General features: G+C 64.8%; 1 protein-coding gene and 1 long non-coding RNA gene across 4 annotated transcripts in view; both read right to left on the reverse strand.

The window, feature by feature from the left end:
• Positions 1–388: 388 nt before the first annotated feature.
• SYMPK (symplekin scaffold protein) overlaps positions 389–19499 on the reverse strand; it is an 87345-nt gene continuing 68234 nt past the window's right edge. Inside the window, exons 22-27 of the mRNA XM_090130076.1 lie at positions 19364–19465; positions 15248–15435; positions 10208–10384; positions 4929–5009; positions 3198–3413; positions 389–560 (exon numbers count right to left, since the gene is read on the reverse strand). Of these exons, the coding sequence (XP_089986202.1) occupies positions 414–560; positions 3198–3413; positions 4929–5009; positions 10208–10384; positions 15248–15435; positions 19364–19465 (911 nt within the window). The 3' untranslated portion in view covers positions 389–413. The remainder of the gene's footprint in view (positions 561–3197; positions 3414–4928; positions 5010–10207; positions 10385–15247; positions 15436–19363; positions 19466–19499) is intronic.
• LOC149913377 (uncharacterized) lies at positions 15442–19349 on the reverse strand. Of its 3 annotated transcripts, none has more exons than XR_016461317.1 (3): positions 18344–19349; positions 17159–17586; positions 15442–16786 (listed from the first exon to the last, which is right to left on the reverse strand). It is a non-coding gene; the product is annotated as an uncharacterized LOC149913377 (long non-coding RNA). The 3 variants fall into 3 exon arrangements; XR_016461316.1 differs by lacking the exon at positions 18344–19349 and adding an exon at positions 17790–18308 and having other exon boundaries at positions 15442–16428; positions 17159–17756; XR_016461315.1 differs by lacking the exon at positions 18344–19349 and adding an exon at positions 17790–18308 and having other exon boundaries at positions 17159–17756.

The following is a 19499-nucleotide window of genomic DNA, read 5'->3' on the forward strand; positions in this document are numbered from 1 at the left end:
TGGACCCCCCCACCAACCCCATAAGCCCCCAATGTGACCCCCCCATGAAATACCCCCCCCCCCAACCCCATAACCCCCATGGGACCAACCCCCATGAAATCTCCCAAGCCACATGGCCCCGCCCATTTTCCCCTTGACCCCGCCCCCTTCCAACAAAGCCCCGCCCCTTTCCACCAAAGCCCCGCCCCGCACCACTTAACCCCACCCCTTCCCCCACAAACTCCGCCCATTTTGCAAACCCCGCCCCCAAATCGCTTAACCCCGCCCCCTTCCCTCAAGCCACGCCCCTCCCCAAGCCCCGCCCCCCCCGAAGCCCCGCCCCCACGAGACACAGTTTTCCATTTCCACCTTTATTAATGGGGGGGCGTCTTTTTTTTTTTGGGGGGGGGGTCGTTCCCTCTTTGCCCCCCCCCTCAACTGTCGCTGGGCCCAGCTGCCCCCTCTGGGGGGGGTCCAGGGGGTCCCTCAGGGCTTTGAGTTCCGGGGGGGGGCGGCTCAGCGCTGGGGGGGCTGCGGGGGGGGGCAGGGGGGGGGAGATCCGAGGTGGTTGTGGGGGGGTCCTGGGGGGGGGAGAAAAAAAGAGATGGGGGTTAAAAGGGGGGGGGGGAGCGTGGGCACCCAATGGTGGGGGGGGGGCACCCAAGTATGTGGGGGGGGCGGGGGGGAAGGGGGAGGATCAACCTTGGGTGGGGGGGGGGGATGCTTAAGGGTGGGGGGGGCACGTATGGGTCTGGGGGGCACCCAAAGGTGGGGGCAGCACCCAAGGATGGGGGGGTGGGGGAGGGGGCACATCTACGGGGTAGGGGGGCACCCAAAGGTGGAGGGGGGGGGCTCACCAAGGGGATGGGGGGGCACCCAAAGGTGAGGGGTGGTCTCCCAGGGTTACTGGGTGACAGAGGGGGGCACCCAATGGTGGGGGGAGCACCCAAGGGTGGTGGGAGTGGGGTGGGGGGGGGCACACATAGGGGATAGGGGGGTATTTATGGGTCTGGGGGGGGCACCCAAAGGTGGGGGCAGCACCCGAGGATGGGGGGGTGTGGGGAGGGGGCACATCTACAGGGTGGTGGGGCACCCAAAGGTGGGGAGGGGCACACCTAGGGGATGGGGGGGCACCCAAAGGTGAGGGGGGGTCTCCCAGGGTTACTGGGTGACAGAGGGGGGCACCCAAAGGTGGGGGCAGCACCCAAGGATGGGGGGGTGGGCACACATACGGGGTGGGGGGGCACCCAATGGTGGGGGCAGCACCCAAGGGTGGTGGGAGTGGGGTGGGGGGGGGCACACATAGGGGATAAGGGGGTATTTATGGGTCTGGGGGGGCACCCAAAGGTGGGGGCAGCACCCAAGGATGGGGGGGTGGGGTGGGACATACCTAGGGGATGGGGGAGCACCCAAAGGTGGGGGCAGCACCCGAGGATGGGGGGTGTGGGGAGGGGGCACATCTACAGGGTGGGGGGGCACCCAAGGATGGGGGGGTGGGCACACATATGGGGTGGGGGGGCACCCAAAGGTGGCGGGGGGGGGTCACAGGGATCTGGGTGGGGGCACCCAAAGCTGTGGGGAGCACCCAAAGGTGGTGGGGGGTGGGGGGGGGCACACCTAGGGGATGGGGGGGCACCCAAAGGTGGGAGGGGGGGGGTCACCAAGGGGATGGGGGCGCACCCAAAGGTGAGGGGTGGTCTCCCAGGGTTACTGGGTGACACAGGGGGGCACCCAAAGGTGGGGGCAGCACCCAAGGATGGGGGGGTGGGCGCACATACGGGGTAGGGGGGCACCCAATGGTGGGGAGAGCACCCAAGGGTGGTGGGAGTGGGGTGGGGGGGGGCACACATAGGGGATAAGGGGGTATTTATGGGTCTGGGGGGGCACCCAAAGGTGGGGGGGGTCTCTCGGGGGTTCTGGGGTGGGAGGGGCACCCAAAGGTGGGGGCAGCACCCAAGGATGGGGGGGGGGGGGGTGGGACATACCTAGGGGATGGGGGGGCACCCAAAGGTGGGGAGGGTCTCCCAGGGGTTCTGGGGGGGGTGGAATGGGCACCCAAAGGTGGGAAGGGGGGTCATAGTGGTTCTGGGTGGGGGCACCCAAAGGTGGTGGTGGGGGGTTCTCCCAGAGGTCTCTGAGAGGTACTGAGGGGGTGGGGGCACCCAAAGGTGGGGGGAGCACCCAAGGATGGGGGGATGGGCACAACTAGGGGATGTGGGGGCACCGAAAGGTGGAGGGGGGGGGTCACAGGGATCTGGGTGGGGGCACCCAAAAGGTGGGTGGGGGGGGGTCACAGAGGTTCTGAGTGGGGGCACCCAAAGGTGGGGGGAGCACCAAAGGGTGGTGGGAGTTGGGGGGGGGGGCAGACATAGGGGATAGGGGGGTATTTATAGGTCTGGGGGGGGCACCCAAAGGTGGGGGCAGCACCCAAGGATGGGGGGGTGGGGGAGGGGGCACATCTACAGGGTGGGGGGGCACCCAAGGATGGGGGGGTGGGCACACATATGGGGTGGGGGGGCACCCAAAGGTGGGGTGGGGGGTCACAGGGATCTGGGTGGGGGCACCCAAAGCTGTGGGGAGCACCCAAAGGTGGTGGGGGGTGGGGGGGGGGCACACCTAGGGGATGGGGGGGCACCCAAAGGTGGGAGGGGGGGGGGTCACCAAGGGGATGGGGGCGCACCCAAAGGTGAGGGGTGGTCTCCCAGGGTTACTGGGTGACACAGGGGGGCACCCAAAGGTGGGGGCAGCACCCAAGGATGGGGGGGTGGGCACACATACGGGGTGGGGGGGCACCCAATGGTGGGGGGAGCACCCAAAGGTGGTGGGGGGTGGGGGGGGGCACACCTAGGGGATGGGGGGGCACCCAAAGGTGGGAGGGGGGGGGTCACCAAGGGGATGGGGGGGCACCCAAAGGTGGGGTGGGGGGTCACAGGGATCTGGGTCTGAGGGGGCACCCAAAGGTGGGGGCAGCATTCAAGGATGGGGGGGGGGGGCACACCTAGGGGATGGGGTGGCACCCAAAGGTGGTGGGGGGGGGGTTGTCAATGATTCTGGGTGGGGGCACCCAAAGGTGGGGGGGGGGTTCTCCTGGTGGTGGTTCTGGGGTGTGGGAAGGGGGGGGCAAAGGTGGGGGGGGGGGTCTCCGAGGGGTAGTGGGGTGGGGTGGCACCCAAAGGTGGGGGGGGTGGCACCCAAAGTGGGGGGGGGGGTTCACCCACCTTGGAAGCCTCCATGGTGGTTTCGGAGGGGGGGGTGGCGCCCCCCCCCGAGCTGTCTTCATCCTCGGGGCCGCTGATGAAGATGGGGGGGGGCTCCAAATCATTGCCCCCCACTTCCGGGGTGGGGGTCTCAGAATTTGGGGGGGCAGCGGGTGCCGGACCCCCCCCCGACACTGGGGTCGCCTTTGCCTTTGGTTCTTCCTTGGGGGGCTTCTCCTGAGGGGGGGGGGCAGAAAAATGGGGGGGGGGCTGAGGCTGCTGACCCCCCCCACCTTGTGACCCCCCCCTCCCTAATTTTGGCCCCCCCCCCCTCTCCCTTTTGCGACCCCCCCCGTCCCACCCCTCATTTAATTTTGGGTGCCCCCCCCCTCCCTAATTTTGGGTGCCCCCCCTCCCTTTTCTGCATCCCCCCCCCACCCCCCATTAAATTTTGGGTGCCCCCCCCCCCATCCCAACATACATAGGACCCCCCCCCACCCCCACAGACCCCCCTGGGTGGCGCCCCCCGTCCTCCCCCCCCAGTTTAAGACCCCCCCCCATTAAATTTAGGTGCCCCCCCCCATCCTAACATACACAGGACCCCCCCCCCCACCCCATCATGGGTGCCCCCCCCCCCCCCCCACCCACTTTAAGACCCCCCCCATTAAATTTAGGTGCCCCCCCCCCATCCCAACATACACAGGACACCCCCCCACCCCCACAGACCCCCCTGGGTGCACACCCCTCCACTTTAAGACCCCCCCCCATTTAATTTTGGGTGCCCCCCCCCCATCCTAACATACACAGGACCCCCCCCCACCCCCACAGACAACCCTGGGTGCCCCCCCCCCTCCTCCCCACCCACTTTAAGACCCCCCCCCATTTAATTTTAGGTGCCCCCCCCCATCCCAGCATACATAGGACCCCCCCACACCCCCACAGACTCCCCTGGGTGCCCCCCCCCCCACTTTAGGATCCCCCCCCAATTAATTTTAGGTGCCCCCCCCCATCCCAACATACATAGGAGCCCCCCCACACCCCATCATGGGTGCCCCCCCTCCTCCCCACCCACTTTAAGACCGCCCCCCCATATAATTTTAGGTGCCCCCCCCCCCATCCCAACATACATAGGAGCCCCCCCCCACCCCATCATGGGTGCCCCCCCCCCCTCCTCCCCACCCACTTTAAGACCCCCCCCCATTACATTTTGGGTGCCCCCCCCCCACACCCCCACAGACCCCCCCTGGGTGCCCCCCCCTCCTCTCCACCCACTTTAAGACCCCCCCCCATTAAATTTTGGGTGCCCCCCCCCATCCCAGCATACATAGGTGCCCCCCCCCCACCCCCACAGACAACCCTGGGCGCCCCCCCCCTCCCCCCCACCCACTTTAAGACCCCCCACCCATTTAATTTTAGGTGCCCCCCCCCATCCCAGCATACATAGGTGCCCCCCCCCCACCCCCACAGACCCCCCTGGGTGCCCCCCACCCACTTTAAGACCCCCCCCCATTAAATTTTAGGTGCCCCCCCCATCCCAACATACATAGGACCCCCCCCCCCCACCGAGCCCTATGGGTGCCCCCCCCCCCAATTAATTTTGGGTGCCCCCCCCCCACCCCAACATACACAGGACCCCCCCCCACCCCCACAGACCCCACTGGGTGCCCCCCCCCGTCCTCCCCACCCACTTTAAGACCCCCCCCACCCCCCATATAATTTTAGGTGCCCCCCCCCCAAAGACCCCAACCTCACCTCTCCGGGGGGGGGACCCTCCGGGGGGGGTCGTGTGGACGCCTCCAGCACAGCCATAGTGGACAGTGGGATGTGAGCTTGCTGCGGGGGGGGGCAGAGGTCAGTGATGGGGGGGGGGGACGGGACACACATCGACCCCCCCCCCACCCTTGGAGGACCCCCCCCCCCCACCCAATATACCCTATAACATCCAAATATCCCCCCCCCCCCCCCCGCCTCCGTGCCCCCTTGGACCCCCCCCCCCACGGACCCCCATAGACCCCCCCAGAGGTCCCTTAAGACCCCCCCCCACTTCCTCTAGGACCCCCCCAAGACCCCCATATGTATCCCTTAGGACCCCCCCACGCCCCCTACACCCCCCATATCCCCCCAGGACCCCCCCAGAGACCCTTAGGACCCCCCCCAAGCCCCCTTGGACACCCCCAAGACCCCCCCCACGCCCCCTATACCCCCCCCATTTCCCCCCAAGACCCCCCCCAGAGACCCCTAGGACCCCTCCAAGCCCCCTTGGACCCCCCCACATCCCCTTGGACTCCCCCAAGACCCGCCTAGGACCCCCCCAAGCCCCCCATATATATCCCTTAGGACCCCCCCACGCCCCCTACACCCCCCCACATCCCCCCAGGACCCCCCCTCAGAGACCCCAAGGACCCCTCCAAGCCCCCTGTGACCCCCCCACATCCCCTTGGACCCCCCCAAAGACCCCCCCAAGCCCCCCATATGTATCCCTTAGGACCCCCCCACTCCCCCTATGCCCCCCCACATCCCCCCAGGACCCCCCCTCATCCCCTTGGACCCCCCCAAGCCCCCCCCAAGCCCCCCATATGCATCCCTTAGGACCCCCCCACGCCCCCTACACCCCCCCATATCCCCCCAGGACCCCCCCAGAGCTCCCTTAGGTCCCCATATGTCCCCTAGGACCCCCCCAAGACCCCCCCCCATGCCCCCTAGGTCCCCCCCTCATCCCCTTGAACCCCCCCAAGACCCCCATATGTATCCCTTAGGACCCCATACAGCCCCCCATTTCCCCCCAGGACCCCCCCCCAGAGAACCCTAGGACCCCTCCAAGCCCCCTTGGACCCCCCTAGGACCCCCATATGTATCCCTTAGGACCCCCCCACGCCCCCTGTACCCCCCCATATCCCCCAGGACCCCCCCCAGAGACCCTTATGATCCCTCCACGCCCCTTGTGACCCCCCCAAGACCCCTAGGACCCCCCCAGGCCTCCCATATGTATCCCTTAGGACCCCCCATTGCCCCCTATACACCCCATATCCCCCCAGGACCCCCCCCAGAGACCCTTAGGACCCCCCCAAGACCCCTTGGACCCCCCCTCATCCCCTTGGACCCCCCCAAGACCCCCCCACGCCCCCTACACCCCCCATATCCCCCCAGGACCCCCCCTCAGAGACCCCTAGGACCCCTCCAAGCCCCCTGTGACCCCCCCTCATCCCCTTGGCCCCCCCCCAAGACCCCCCCAAGCCCCCTAGGACCCCCCCAAGCCCCCCATATATATCCCTTAGGACCCCCCCACGCCCCCTACACCCCCCACATCCCCCCAGGACCCCCCCCAGAGATCTCTTAGGTCCCCTTATGTCCCCTAGGACCCCCCCAAGACCCCCCCCATGCCCCCTAGGACCCCTCCAAGCCCCTAGGTCCCCCCCACATCCCCTTGAACCCCCCCAAGACCCCCATATGTATCCCTTAGGACCCCATACACCCCCCCATTTCCCCCCAGGACCCCCCCCCAGAGAACCCTAGGACCCCTCCAAGCCCCCTTGGACCCCCCTAGGACCCCCATATGTATCCCTTAGGACCCCCCCACCCCCCCTACACTCCCCCATATCCCCCCAGTACCCCCCCCAGAGACCCTTAGGACCCCTCCAAGACCCCTGTGACCCCCCCCCATCCCCTTGGACCCCCCCAAGACCCCCCCAAGCCCTCTTGGACCCCCCCAAGCCCCCCATACGTATCCCTTAGGACCCCCCCACACCCCCTACACCCCCAACATCCCCCCAGGACCCCCCCCAGAGCTCCCTTAGGTCCCCTTATGTCCCCTAGGACCCCCCCAAGACCCCCCCCCCCCATGCCCCCTAGGACCCCCCCACATCCCCTTGAACCCCCCCAAGACCCCCCCACGCCCCCTACACCCCCCATATCCCCCCAGGACCCCCCCAGAGCTCCCTTAGGACCCCTCCAAGGCCCCTAGGACCCCCCCTCATCCCCTTGGACCCCCCCAAGACCCCCTCCAAGCCCCCCATATGCATCCCTTAGGACCCCCCCAAACCCCCTACACCCCCCATATCCCCCCAGGACCCCCGCTCAGAGACCCCTAGGACCCCTCCAAGCCCCCTGTGATCCCCCCCCATCCCCTTGACCCCCCCCAAGACCCCCCCAAGCCCCCTACACCCCCCCATATCCCCCCTAGGACCCCGATATGTATCCTTTAGAACCCCCCCACACCCCCTACACCCCCCCACATCCCCCCAGGACCCCCCCAGAGCTTCCTTAGGACCCCTCCAAGACCCCTAGGACCCCCCCTCATCCCCTTGGACCCCCCCAAGACCCCCCCATGCCTCCTAGGACCCCCCCAAGCCCCGCATACGTATCCCTTAGGACCCCCTACACCCCCTCATATCCCCCCAGGACCCCCCCCAGAGACCCCTAGGACCCCCCCAAGCCCCCCATACGTATCCCTTAGGACCCCCCCTCGCCCCCTATACCCCCCCATATCCCCCCAGGACCCCCCTCAGAGATCCCTTAGGTCCCCTTATGTCCCCTAGGACCCCCCCAAGACCCCCTCCCATGCCCCCTAGGACGCCTCCAAGCCCCTTGTGACCCCCCCAAGACCCCCAAATGTATCCCTTAGGACCCCCCCACACCCCCTACACCCCCCCATATCCCCCCAGGACCACCCCAGAGGTTCCTTAGGACCCCCCCATACCCCCTAGGACCCCTCCAAGCTGCCTTGGACCCCCCCTCATCCCCTTGGACCCCCCCCCAAGACCCCCCCAAGCCCTCTTGGACCCCCCCAAGCCCCCCATACGTATCCCTTAGGACCCCCCCACACCCCCTACACCCCCCATTTCCCCCCAGGACCCCCCCAGAGATCCCTTAGGTCCCCTTATGTCCCCTAGGACCCCCCCAAGACCCCCCCCCATGCCCCCTAGGTCCCCCCCACATCCCCTTGAACCCCCCCAAGACCCCCATATGTATTCCTTAGGACCCCATACACCCCCCCATTTCCCCCCAGGACCCCCCCCCAGAGAACCCTAGGACCCCTCCAAGCCCCCTTGGACCCCCCCAAGCCCCCCATACGTATCCCTTAGGACCCCCCCACGCCCCCTATACCCCGCCACATCCCCCCAGGACCCCCCCAGAGCTCCCTTAGGACCCCTCCAAAACCCCTAGGACCCCCCCTCATCCCCTTGGACCCCCCCGAAGACCCCCCCCAAGCCCCCCATATGCATCCCTTAGGACCCCCCCACGCCCCCTACACCCCCCCATATCCCCCCAGGACCCCCCCCAGAGACCCTTAGGACCCCTCCAAGGCCCCTAGGACCCCCCCTCATCCCCTTGGACCCCCCCCAAGACCCCCCCAAGCCCTCTTGGACCCCCCAAGCCCCCCATAGGTATCCCTTAGGACCCCCCCACACCCCCTACACCCCCAACATCCCCCCAGGACCCCCCCAGAGCTCCCTTAGGACCCCTTATGTCCCCTAGGACCCCCCCAAGACCCCCCCCATGCCCCCTAGGTCCCCCCCACATCCCCTTGAACCCCCCCAAGACCCCCATATGTATCCCTTAGGACCCCATACACCCCCCATTTCCCCCCAGGACCCCCCCCCAGAGAACCCTAGGACCCCTCCAAGCCCCCTTGGACCCCCAGAAGACCCCCATACGTATCCCTTAGGACCCCCCCACGCCCCCTACACCCCCCCATATCCCCCCAGGACCCCCCCAGAGCTCCCTTAGGACCCCTCCAAGACCCCTAGGACCCCCCCTCATCCCCTTGGACCCCCCCAAGACCACCCCAAGCTCCCCATATGTATCCCTTAGGACCCCCCCACGCCCCCTACACCCCCCCACATCCCCCCAGGACCCCCCCAGAGCTCCCTTAGGACCCCTCCAAGACCCCTAGGACCCCCCCTCATCCCCTTGGACCCCCCCAAGACCACCCCAAGCTCCCCATATGTATCCCTTAGGACCCCCCCACGCCCCCTACACCCCCCCACATGCCCCCAGGACCCCCCCAGAGCTCCCTTAGGACCCCTCCAAGACCCCTAGGACCCCCCCTCATCCCCTTGGACCCCCCCAAGACCACCCCAAGCTCCCCATACGTATCCCTTAGGACCCCCCCACGCCCCCTACACCCCCCCACATCCCCCCAGGACCCCCCCAGAGCTCCCTTAGGACCCCTCCAAGACCCCTATGACCCCCCCTCATCCCCTTGGACCCCCCCAAGACCCCCTCCAAGCCCCCCATATGCATCCCTTAGGACACCCCCAAACCCCCTACACCCCCCCATATCCCCCCAGGACCCCGCCTCAGAGACCCCTAGGACCCCTCCAAGGCCCCTAGGACCCCCCCTCATCCCCTTGGCCCCCCCCCAAGACCCCCCCAAGCCCCCTAGGAGCCCCCCAAGCCCCCCATATATATCCCTTAGGACCCCCCCACGCCCCCTACACCCCCCACATCCCCCCAGGACCCCCCCAGAGCTCCCTTAGGAACCCTCCAAGACCCCTAGGACCCCCCCTCATCCCCTTGGACCCCCCCCAAGACCCTCCCAAGCCCTCTTGGACCCCCCCAAGCCCCCCATACGTATCCCTTAGGACCCCCCCACGCCCCCTACACCCCCCCATATCCCCCCAGGACCCCCCCCAGAGACCCCCAGGACCCCCCCAAGCCCCCTTGGACCCCCCCAAGACCCCCCCCCATGCCCCCTATAGCCCCCCATATCCCCCCAGGACCCCCCCAGAGCTCCCTTAGGACCCCCCCAAGCCCCCTAGGACCCCCCCAAGCCCCCCATACGTATCCCTTAGGACCCCCCCACGCCGCCTATACCCCCCCACATCCCCCCAGGACCCCCCCAGAGCTCCCTTAGGACCCCTCCAAGGCCCCTAGGACCCCCCCTCATCCCCTTGGACCCCCCCCAAGACCCCCCCAAGCCCCCTTGGACCCCCCCAAGCCCCCCATACGTATCCCTTAGGACCCCCCCACGACCCCCCACCAATACACCACCACCCCCCCCATCCCCCCAAAATCCGGGGGGGGGTCACCTGGTGTGGGGTCAGGGCTCGGACGTGGGCCAGGAGGGGCTCACGAAGTTCCGGGCATTTCTCAAAAACGGCGGCGAGTTGGGGGGGGGGCAACTGAAGGACCACCGGGAACGACTGCGGCTTCGTGCGTTGGCAGCACTTAATGAAGCCCTCCCACACCTTGGGGTGCTTCCACACCTGGGGGGGGGCACGGGGGGGGGGTCAGGGGGGGCCCTCAGACCCCAATAAGGGGAGCTGGGGGGGCAAAGAAGCCCCTTCCCATACATGGGGGGGGGGGGTTGGGGGGAGATAGGGATGCCCTCTTACACCATGGGGGGCTTCCAGACCTGGGGGGGCACGGGGGGGGGTCGGGGGGGGGCACAGGGAGACCCCACAGACCCCAATAAGGGGAGCTGGGGGGGGAAAGAAGCCCCCTCCCACATTTGGGGGGGGTTATGGGGGGATATGGGGGTCCTTTCCCACAACTTGGGGGGCTTCCAGACTTGGGGGGGCACGGGGGGGGGCAAAGGGTGACCCCTCAGACCCCAATGGGGGGAGATGGGGGGGGAAAGAAGCCCCGTCCCACATTTGGGGGGGGTTATGGGGGGATATGGGGGGTCTTCCCACAACTTGGGGGGCTTCCAGACCTGGGGGGGGGTCAGGGGGGGCCCTCAGACCCCAATGGGGGGAGATGGGGGGGCAGAGAAGCCCCCTCCCACATTTGGGGGGGGGGGTTATGGGGGGATATGGGGGTCCTTTCCCACAACCTTGGGGGGCTTCCAGACCTGGGGGGGGGGGCAAAGGATGACCCCACAGACCCCAATAAGGGGAGCTGGGGGGGCAAAGAAACCCCCTCCCACATTTGGGGGGGGTTATGGGGGGATATGGGGGTCCTTTCCCACAACCTGGGGGGCTTCCAGACCTGGGGGGGGGTCAGGGGGGGCCCTCAGACCCCAATGGGGGGAGATGGGGGGGCAGAGAAGCCCCCTCCCACATTTGGGGGGGCTATGGGGGGATATGGGGGATCTTCCTACAACCTTGGGGGGCTTTCAGACCTGGGGGGGGCACGGGGGGGGGCAAAGGGTGACCCCTCAGACCCCAATAAGGGGAGCTGGGGGGGCAGAGAAGCCCCCTCCCACATTTGGGGGGGGTTATGGGGGGATATGGGGGTCCTTTCCCACAACTTGGGGGGTTTCCAGACCTGGGGGGGGGCACGGGGGGGGGCAAAGGGTGACCCCTCTGACCCCAATAGGGGGAGCTGGGGGGGCAGAGAAGCCCCCTCCCACATTTGGGGGGGGTTATGGGGGGATATGGGGGTCCTTTCCCACAACTTGGGGGGCTTCCAGACCTGGGGGGGGCACGGGGGGGGGGGTCAGGGGGGGCCCTCAGACCCCAATAGGGGGAGATGGGGGGGGGAAAGAAGACGTCTGGAGGGACAGACGGACAGACGGACGGACGGACGGAGGAACAGGCAGAGACGTGGGGGCAGGACGGACAGACGCAGGGACGTGGGGACGGAGGGACGGACGGACAGATGGGTGGACGGAGCTGCTTCACGGTGAGCCTGGACAAGACGTTTACAACGAAGCCGCCCAGGGATGGGTGGACGGACGGACAGACGGACGGATGGACACACAGACAGACAGACAGACACACAGACAGACAGACGGACCGACCTGCTTCACGATCAGCCTGGACAACACGTCCGTGACGAAGCCGCCCAGGGATGGGTGGATGGACGGACGGATGGATGGACACCCAGACAGACTTACAGACAGACAGACAGATGGACGGATGGACACACAGACGGATGGATGGACAGACAGACAGACAGCCCGACCTGCTCCACGATCAGCCTGGACAACACGTCCGTGACGAAGCCGCCGAGGAAGGATGGATGGATGGATGGAACAAGCAGACAGATGGACACACAGACACACGGACGGACGGACACACAGACACACAGACAGACGGACAGCTAGACAGACGGACGGATGGACAGAAGGACAGACAGACAGCCCCACCTGCTCCACGATCAGCCTGGACAACACGTCCGTGACGAAGCCGCCGAGGAAGGAAGGATGGATGGATGGACACACAGATGGACACACAGACACACGGACGGACAGACAGACAGAGGGACAGATGGACAGACAGACAGACGGACAGACGGACGGACAGACGGACAGCCCCACCTGCTTCATGATCAGCTTGGACAACACCTCCGTGACGAAGCCGCCCAGGGATGGGTGGATGGACGGACGGATGGATGGACACCCAGACAGACTTACAGACAGACGGATGGATGGACAGACGGATGGATGGACACACAGACTTATGGACAGACACACAGACAGGTGGACAGATGGACAGACAGACAGACAGCCCCACCTGCTCCACAATCAGCCTGGACAACACGTCCGTGAGGAAGCCGCCGAGGAAGGAAGGATGGATGGATGGAACAAACAGACGGATGGACACACAGACACACAGATGGACGGACACACAGACAGAGGGACAGACGGACAGGCACACAGACGGACGGACGGACAGAAGGACAGACAGACAGACAGCCCGACCTGCTCCACGATCAGCCTGGACAACACGTCCGTGACGAAGCCGCCGAGGAAGGATGGATGGATGGATGGATGGACACACAGATGGACACGCAGACACACGGACGGACGGACACACAGACAGAGGGACAGACGGACAGACACACAGACGGACGGACGGACAGACAGCCTCAACTACTCCACGATCAGCCTGGACAACACGTCCATGACGAAGCCGCCCAGGGATGGGTGGATGGATGGACGGATGGATGGACACCCAGACAGACTTACAGACAGACGGATGGATGGACAGACAGATGGATGGACACACAGACTCATAGACAGACACACAGACAGATGGACAGATGGACAGACAGACAGACAACCCCACCTGCTCCACAATCAGCCTGGACAGCATGTCCGTGACGATGCCGCCGAGGAAGGAAGGATGGATGGATGGAACAAACAGACGGATGGACACACAGACAGAGGGACAGACGGACAGGCACACAGACGGACGGACGGACAGAAGGACAGACAGACAGACAGCCCGACCTGCTCCACGATCAGCCTGGACAACACGTCCGTGACGAAGCCGCCGAGGAAGGAAGGATGGATGGACGGACACACAGATGGACACGCAGACACGCGGACGGACGGACACACAGACAGAGGGACAGACAGACGGATGGACAGACAGACAGACGGACAGACAGCCCCACCTGCTTCATCATCAGCCTGGACAACACGTCCGTGACAAAGCTGCCCAGGGATGGGTGGACGGACAGAAGGATGGATGGACACACAGACAGACTTACAGACAGACAGATGGACGGATGGACACACAGACAGACTTACAGACGGACACCTAGACAGATGGACGGATGGACAGAAGGACAGACAGACAGACAGCCCCACCTGCTCCACAATCAGCCTGGACAACACGTCCGTGACGAAGCCGCCCAGGGATGGATGGACGGACACATGGATAAATGGATGGACACACAGACACACGGACAGACTTACAGACATCTAGGCAGATGGACAGATGGACACACGGACACACAGACAGACGGACGGACAGACAGACCTGCTCCACGATCAGCCTGGACAACACATCCGTGACGAAGCCGCCGAGGAAGGAAGGATGGATGGATGGACACACAGATGGACACGCAGACACACAGGTGGACGGACAGACAGACAGAGGGACAGAGGGACAGATGGACAGACAGACAGACAGCCCCACCTGCTTCATGATCAGCCTGGACAACACGTCCGTGACGAAGCCACCGAGGAAGGATGGATGGACGGATGGAACAAGCAGACGGATGGACACACAGACACACGGACGGACGGACACACAGACAGAGGGACAGACGGACAGACACACAGACGGACGGACGGACGGACAGCCCCACCTGCTTCATGATCAGCCTGGACAACACGTCCGTGACGAAGCCGCCCAGGGATGGGTGGATGGACGGACGGATGGATGGACACCCAGACAGACTTACAGACAGACGGATGGATGGACAGACGGATGGATGGACACACAGACTCATAGACAGACACACAGACAGATGGACAGATGGACAGACAGACAGACAGCCCCACCTGCCCCACGATCAGCCTGGACAGCACGTCCGTGAGGAAGCCGCCGAGGAAGGAAGGATGGATGGATGGACACACAGATGGACACGCAGACACACGGACGGACGGACACACAGACAGAGGGACAGACGGACAGCTAGACAGACGGATGGATGGACAGAAGGACAGACAGACAGCCCCACCTGCTCCACGATCAGCCTGGACAGCACGTCCGTGAGGAAGCCGCCGAGGAAGGAAGGATGGATGGACGGACACACAGATGGACACGCAGACACACGGACGGACGGACACACAGACAGAGGGACAGACAGACGGATGGACAGACAGACAGACGGACAGACAGCCCCACCTGCTTCATCATCAGCCTGGACAACACGTCCGTGACAAAGCTGCCCAGGGATGGGTGGACGGACAGAAGGATGGATGGACACACAGACAGACTTACAGACAGACAGATGGACGGGCACACAGACAGACTTACAGACGGACACCTAGACAGATGGACGGATGGACAGAAGGACAGACAGACAGACAGCCCCACCTGCTCCACGATCAGCCTGGACAACACGTCCATGACGAAGCTGCCCAGGGATGGGTGGATGGACAGACGGATGGATGGGCAACCAGACAGACTTACAGACAGACAGACGGATGGATGGACGGACACACAGACAGACTTACAGACAGACATCTAGACAGATGGACGGATGGACAGACAGACAGACAGCCCCACCTGCTTCATCATCAGCCTGGACAGCACGTCCGTGACGAAGCCGCCGAGGAAGGAAGGATGGATGGATGGACACACAGATGGACACGCAGACACACGGACGGACGGACAGACAGACAGAGGGACAGACGGACAGACACACGGACGGACGGACAGCCCCACCTGCTTCATGATCAGCCTGGACAACACGTTCATGACGAAACCCCCCAGGCGGGGGTAAGCGGCCAAAGCCTGGATGACGGTGCGCATCAGCAGCACTGGGAGCGGATTCTGATCCAACAGCTGCTGGGTCACCACTGCCAGCACCTCCGAGGTGTAAACGTTGCGCTCCGCAAAGCACAGGTTGGTGGCTGTGGGGAAAGGGGGGGGACAATGGAGGAGGGGACAATGGGACACCTTGGGGACAACGGGACAACCCCAGGGTGACAACGCTGTGGCCAACATCACCACCAGCATCACCAACCTGTGCACGTTGTGACCCTCAAAGCACAGGTTGGTGGCTGGGGGGGGGACAGGGTGACAATGGGACACTTGGGGACAATGGGACACCTGGGGGACATGGGGATGCGGTTGGGGACACCCCAAGGGTGACAATGTGACGCTGTGCCCCACATCACCACCAGCAGCAGCAGCATCACCCATTGCGCACAGGGCGCTCTATGGGGCACAGATTGAGGGCTGTATGAGGGGGGGGGACACCTTGGGGACAATGGGACACCTTGGGGACACCCCCAGGGTGACAATGGGACACCTTGGGGACAGGGGGATGGGGTTGGGGACACCCCAAGGGTGACAATGTGACGCTGTGCCCAACATCACCACCAGCATCACCAACCTGTGCACGTTGTGACCCTCAGATCACAGGTTGGTGGCTGAGGAGGGGGGACAGGGTGACAATGGGACACTTGGGGACAATGGGACACTGCCAGGGTGACAATGGGACACCTGGGGGACACGGGGATGGGGTTGGGGACACCCAGAAGGTGACAATGTGACGCTGTGCCCCACATCACCACCAGCATCACCAACCTGTGCACGTTGTGACCCACAAAGCACAGCTTGGTGGCTGGGGGGGGGGGGACAGGGTGACAATGGGACGCCTTGGGGACAATGGGACACCCGCAGGGTGACAATGGGACACCTGGGGGACATGGGGATGGGGTTGGGGACACCGCAAGGGTGACAATGTGACGCTGTGGCCAACATCACCACCAGCAGCAGCAGCGTCACCCATTGCGCACAGGGCGCTCTATGGGGCACAGATGGGGGGCTGGATGGGGGGGGGGGACACTTTGGGGACAATGGGACACCTTGGGGACACCCGCAGGGTGACAATGGGACACCTGGGGGACATGGGGATGGGGTTGGGGACACCCCAAGGGTGACAATGTGACGCTGTGGCCAACATCACCACCAGCATCACCAACCTGTGCACGTTGTGACCCTCAGATCACAGCTTGGTGGCTGGGGGGGGGACAGGGTGACAATGGGACACTTGGGGACAATGGGACACCTAGGGGACAATGGGACACCTTGGGGACATGGGGATGGGGTTGGGGACACCCAGAAGGTGACAATGTGACTCTGTGCCCAACATCACCACCAGCAGCACCAGCGTCACCCATTGCGCACAGGGCGCTCTATGGGGCACAGATTGGGGGCTGTATGGGGGGGGGGGACACTTTGGGGACAATGGGACACCTTGGGGACACCCCAGGGTGACAATGGGACACCTGGGGGACATGGGGATGGGGTTGGGGACACCCCAAGGGTGACAACGTGACGCTGTGGCCAACATCACCACCAGCATCACGAACCTGTGCACGTTGTGACCCTCAAAGCACAGCTTGGTGGCTGGGGGGGGGACAGGGTGACAATGGGAGACCTCGGGGACAATGGGACACCTTGGGGACAATGGGGATGGGGTTGGGGACACCCAGATGGTGACAATGTGACGCTGTGCCCAACATCACCACCAGCAGCAGCAGCGTCACCCATTGCGCACAGGCTGCTCTATGGGGCACAGATGGGGGGCTGGATGGGGGGGGGGGGCACATTGGGGCAATAGGACACCTTGGGGACACCCCCAGGGTGACAATGGGACACCTGGGGGACACAGGGATGGGGTTGGGGACACCCCAAGGGTGACAATGTGACGCTGTGGCCAACATCACCACCAGCATCACCAACCTGTGCACGTTGTGACCCTCAGATCACAGCTTGGTGGCTGGGGGGGGGGACAGGGTGACAATGGGACACCTTGGGGACAATGGGACACTGCCAGGGTGACAATGGGACACCTCGGGGACATGGGGATGGGGTTGGGGACACCCCAAGGGTGACAATGTGACGCTGTGGCCAACATCACCACCAGCAGCAGCAGCGTCACCTATTGCGCACAGGGCGCTCTATGGGGCACGGATTGGGGGCTGGATGGGGGGGGGGACACTTTGGGGACAATGGGACACCTTGGGGACACCCCTAGGGTGACAATGGGACACCTTGGGGACAATGGGATGGGGTTGGGGACACCCAGATGGTGACAATGTGACGCTGTGGCCAACATCACCACCAGCATCACCAACCTGTGCACGTTGTGACCCTCAGATCACAGCTTGGTGGCTGGGGGGGGGACAGGGTGACAATGGGACACTTGGGGACAATGGGATACCTTGGGGACACCGCCAGGGTGACAATGGGACACCTGGGGGACAATGGGATGGGGTTGGGGACACCCCAAGGGTGACAATGTGACGCTGTGCCCAACATCACCACCAGCATCACCAACCTGTGCACGTTGTGACCCTCAAAGCACAGCTTGGTGGCCAGAGGGGGGGACAGGGTGACAATGGGACACTTGGGGACAATGGGACACCCCCAGGTGACAATGGGACACCTGCGGAACATGGGGATGGGGTTGGGGACACCCCAAGGGTGACAATGTGACGCTGTGCCCCACATCACCACCAGCATCACCAACCTGTGCACGTTGTGACCCTCAGATCACAGGTTGGTGGCTGGGGGGGGGGGGCAGGGTGACAATGGGACACTTTGGGGACAATGGGACACTGCCAGGGTGACAATGGGACACCTTGGGGACAATGGGATGGGGTTGGGGACACCCCAAGGGTGACAATGTGACGCTGTGCCCCACATCACCACCAGCAGCAGCAGCGTCACACATTGCGCACAGGGCGCTCTATGGGGCACAGATGGGGGGCTGGATGGGGGGGGGGGCACATTGGGGCAATAGGACACCTTGGGGACACCCCCAGGGTGACAATGGGACACCTGGGGGACATGGGGATGGGGCTGGGGACACCCCAAGGGTGACAACGTGACGCTGTGCCCCACATCACCACCAGCATCACCAACCTGTGCACGTTGTGACCCTCAAAGCACAGCTTGGTGGCTGGGGGGGGGACAGGGTGACAATGGGAGACCTTGGGGACAATGGGACACCCCCAGGGTGACAATGGGACACCGTGGGGACATAGGGATGGGGTTGGGGACAACCCAAGGGTGAGAATGTGACGCTGTGGCCAACATCACCACCAGCATCACCAATCTGTGCACGTTGTGACACTCAGATCACAGCTTGGTGGCTGGGGGGGGGACAGGGTGACAATGGGACACTTGGGGACAATGGGACACCTAGGGGACAATGGGACACCTTGGGGACATGGGGATGGGGTTGGGGACACCCAGAAGGTGACAATGTTACTCTGTGCCCAACATCACCACCAGCAGCAGCAGCGTCACCCATTGCGCACAGTGCGCTCTATGGGGCACAGATGGGGGGCTGTATGGGGGGGGGGACACTTTGGGGACAAGGGGACACCTTGGGGACACCCGCAGGGTGACAATGGGACACCTGGGGGACAATGGGGATGGGGTTGGGGACACCCCAAGGGTGACAATGCTACGCTGTGGCCAACATCACCACCAGCATCACCAACCTGTGCACGTTGTGACCCTCAGATCACAGCTTGGTGGCTGGGGGGGGGGACAGGGTGACAATGGGACACCTTGGGGACAATGGGACACCTTGGGGACACCCCCAGGGTGACAATGGGACACCTAGGGGACATAGGGATGGGGTTGGGGACACCCAGAAGGTGACAATGTGACGCTGTGCCCCACATCACCACCAGCAGCAGCAGCGTCACCCATTGCGCACGGATTTGGGGGGGGGGGGTGACAAGGTGACACCTGGGTGACACGGATTGGGGACACGGCGGTGACAATGGGACAACCCCCCCTCCACCCCCCCCCCACCTTTGATGATGGATTTCATGTCGCACTTGGAGGAGTCGATGTTGTGCAGCGCCACCAGGAGCTCGCCGGGGTTCAGGGGGGACACGGCAGAGGTGCCGTCACCTGGGGGGGGGGACAAAGGGGGTCGGGGGCAAAA

Source organism: Phasianus colchicus, chromosome 38 (genome assembly GCF_987193195.1).
Source record: "Phasianus colchicus chromosome 38, bPhaCol1.hap1.1, whole genome shotgun sequence".
Taxonomy (NCBI): Eukaryota; Metazoa; Chordata; class Aves; order Galliformes; family Phasianidae; genus Phasianus; species Phasianus colchicus.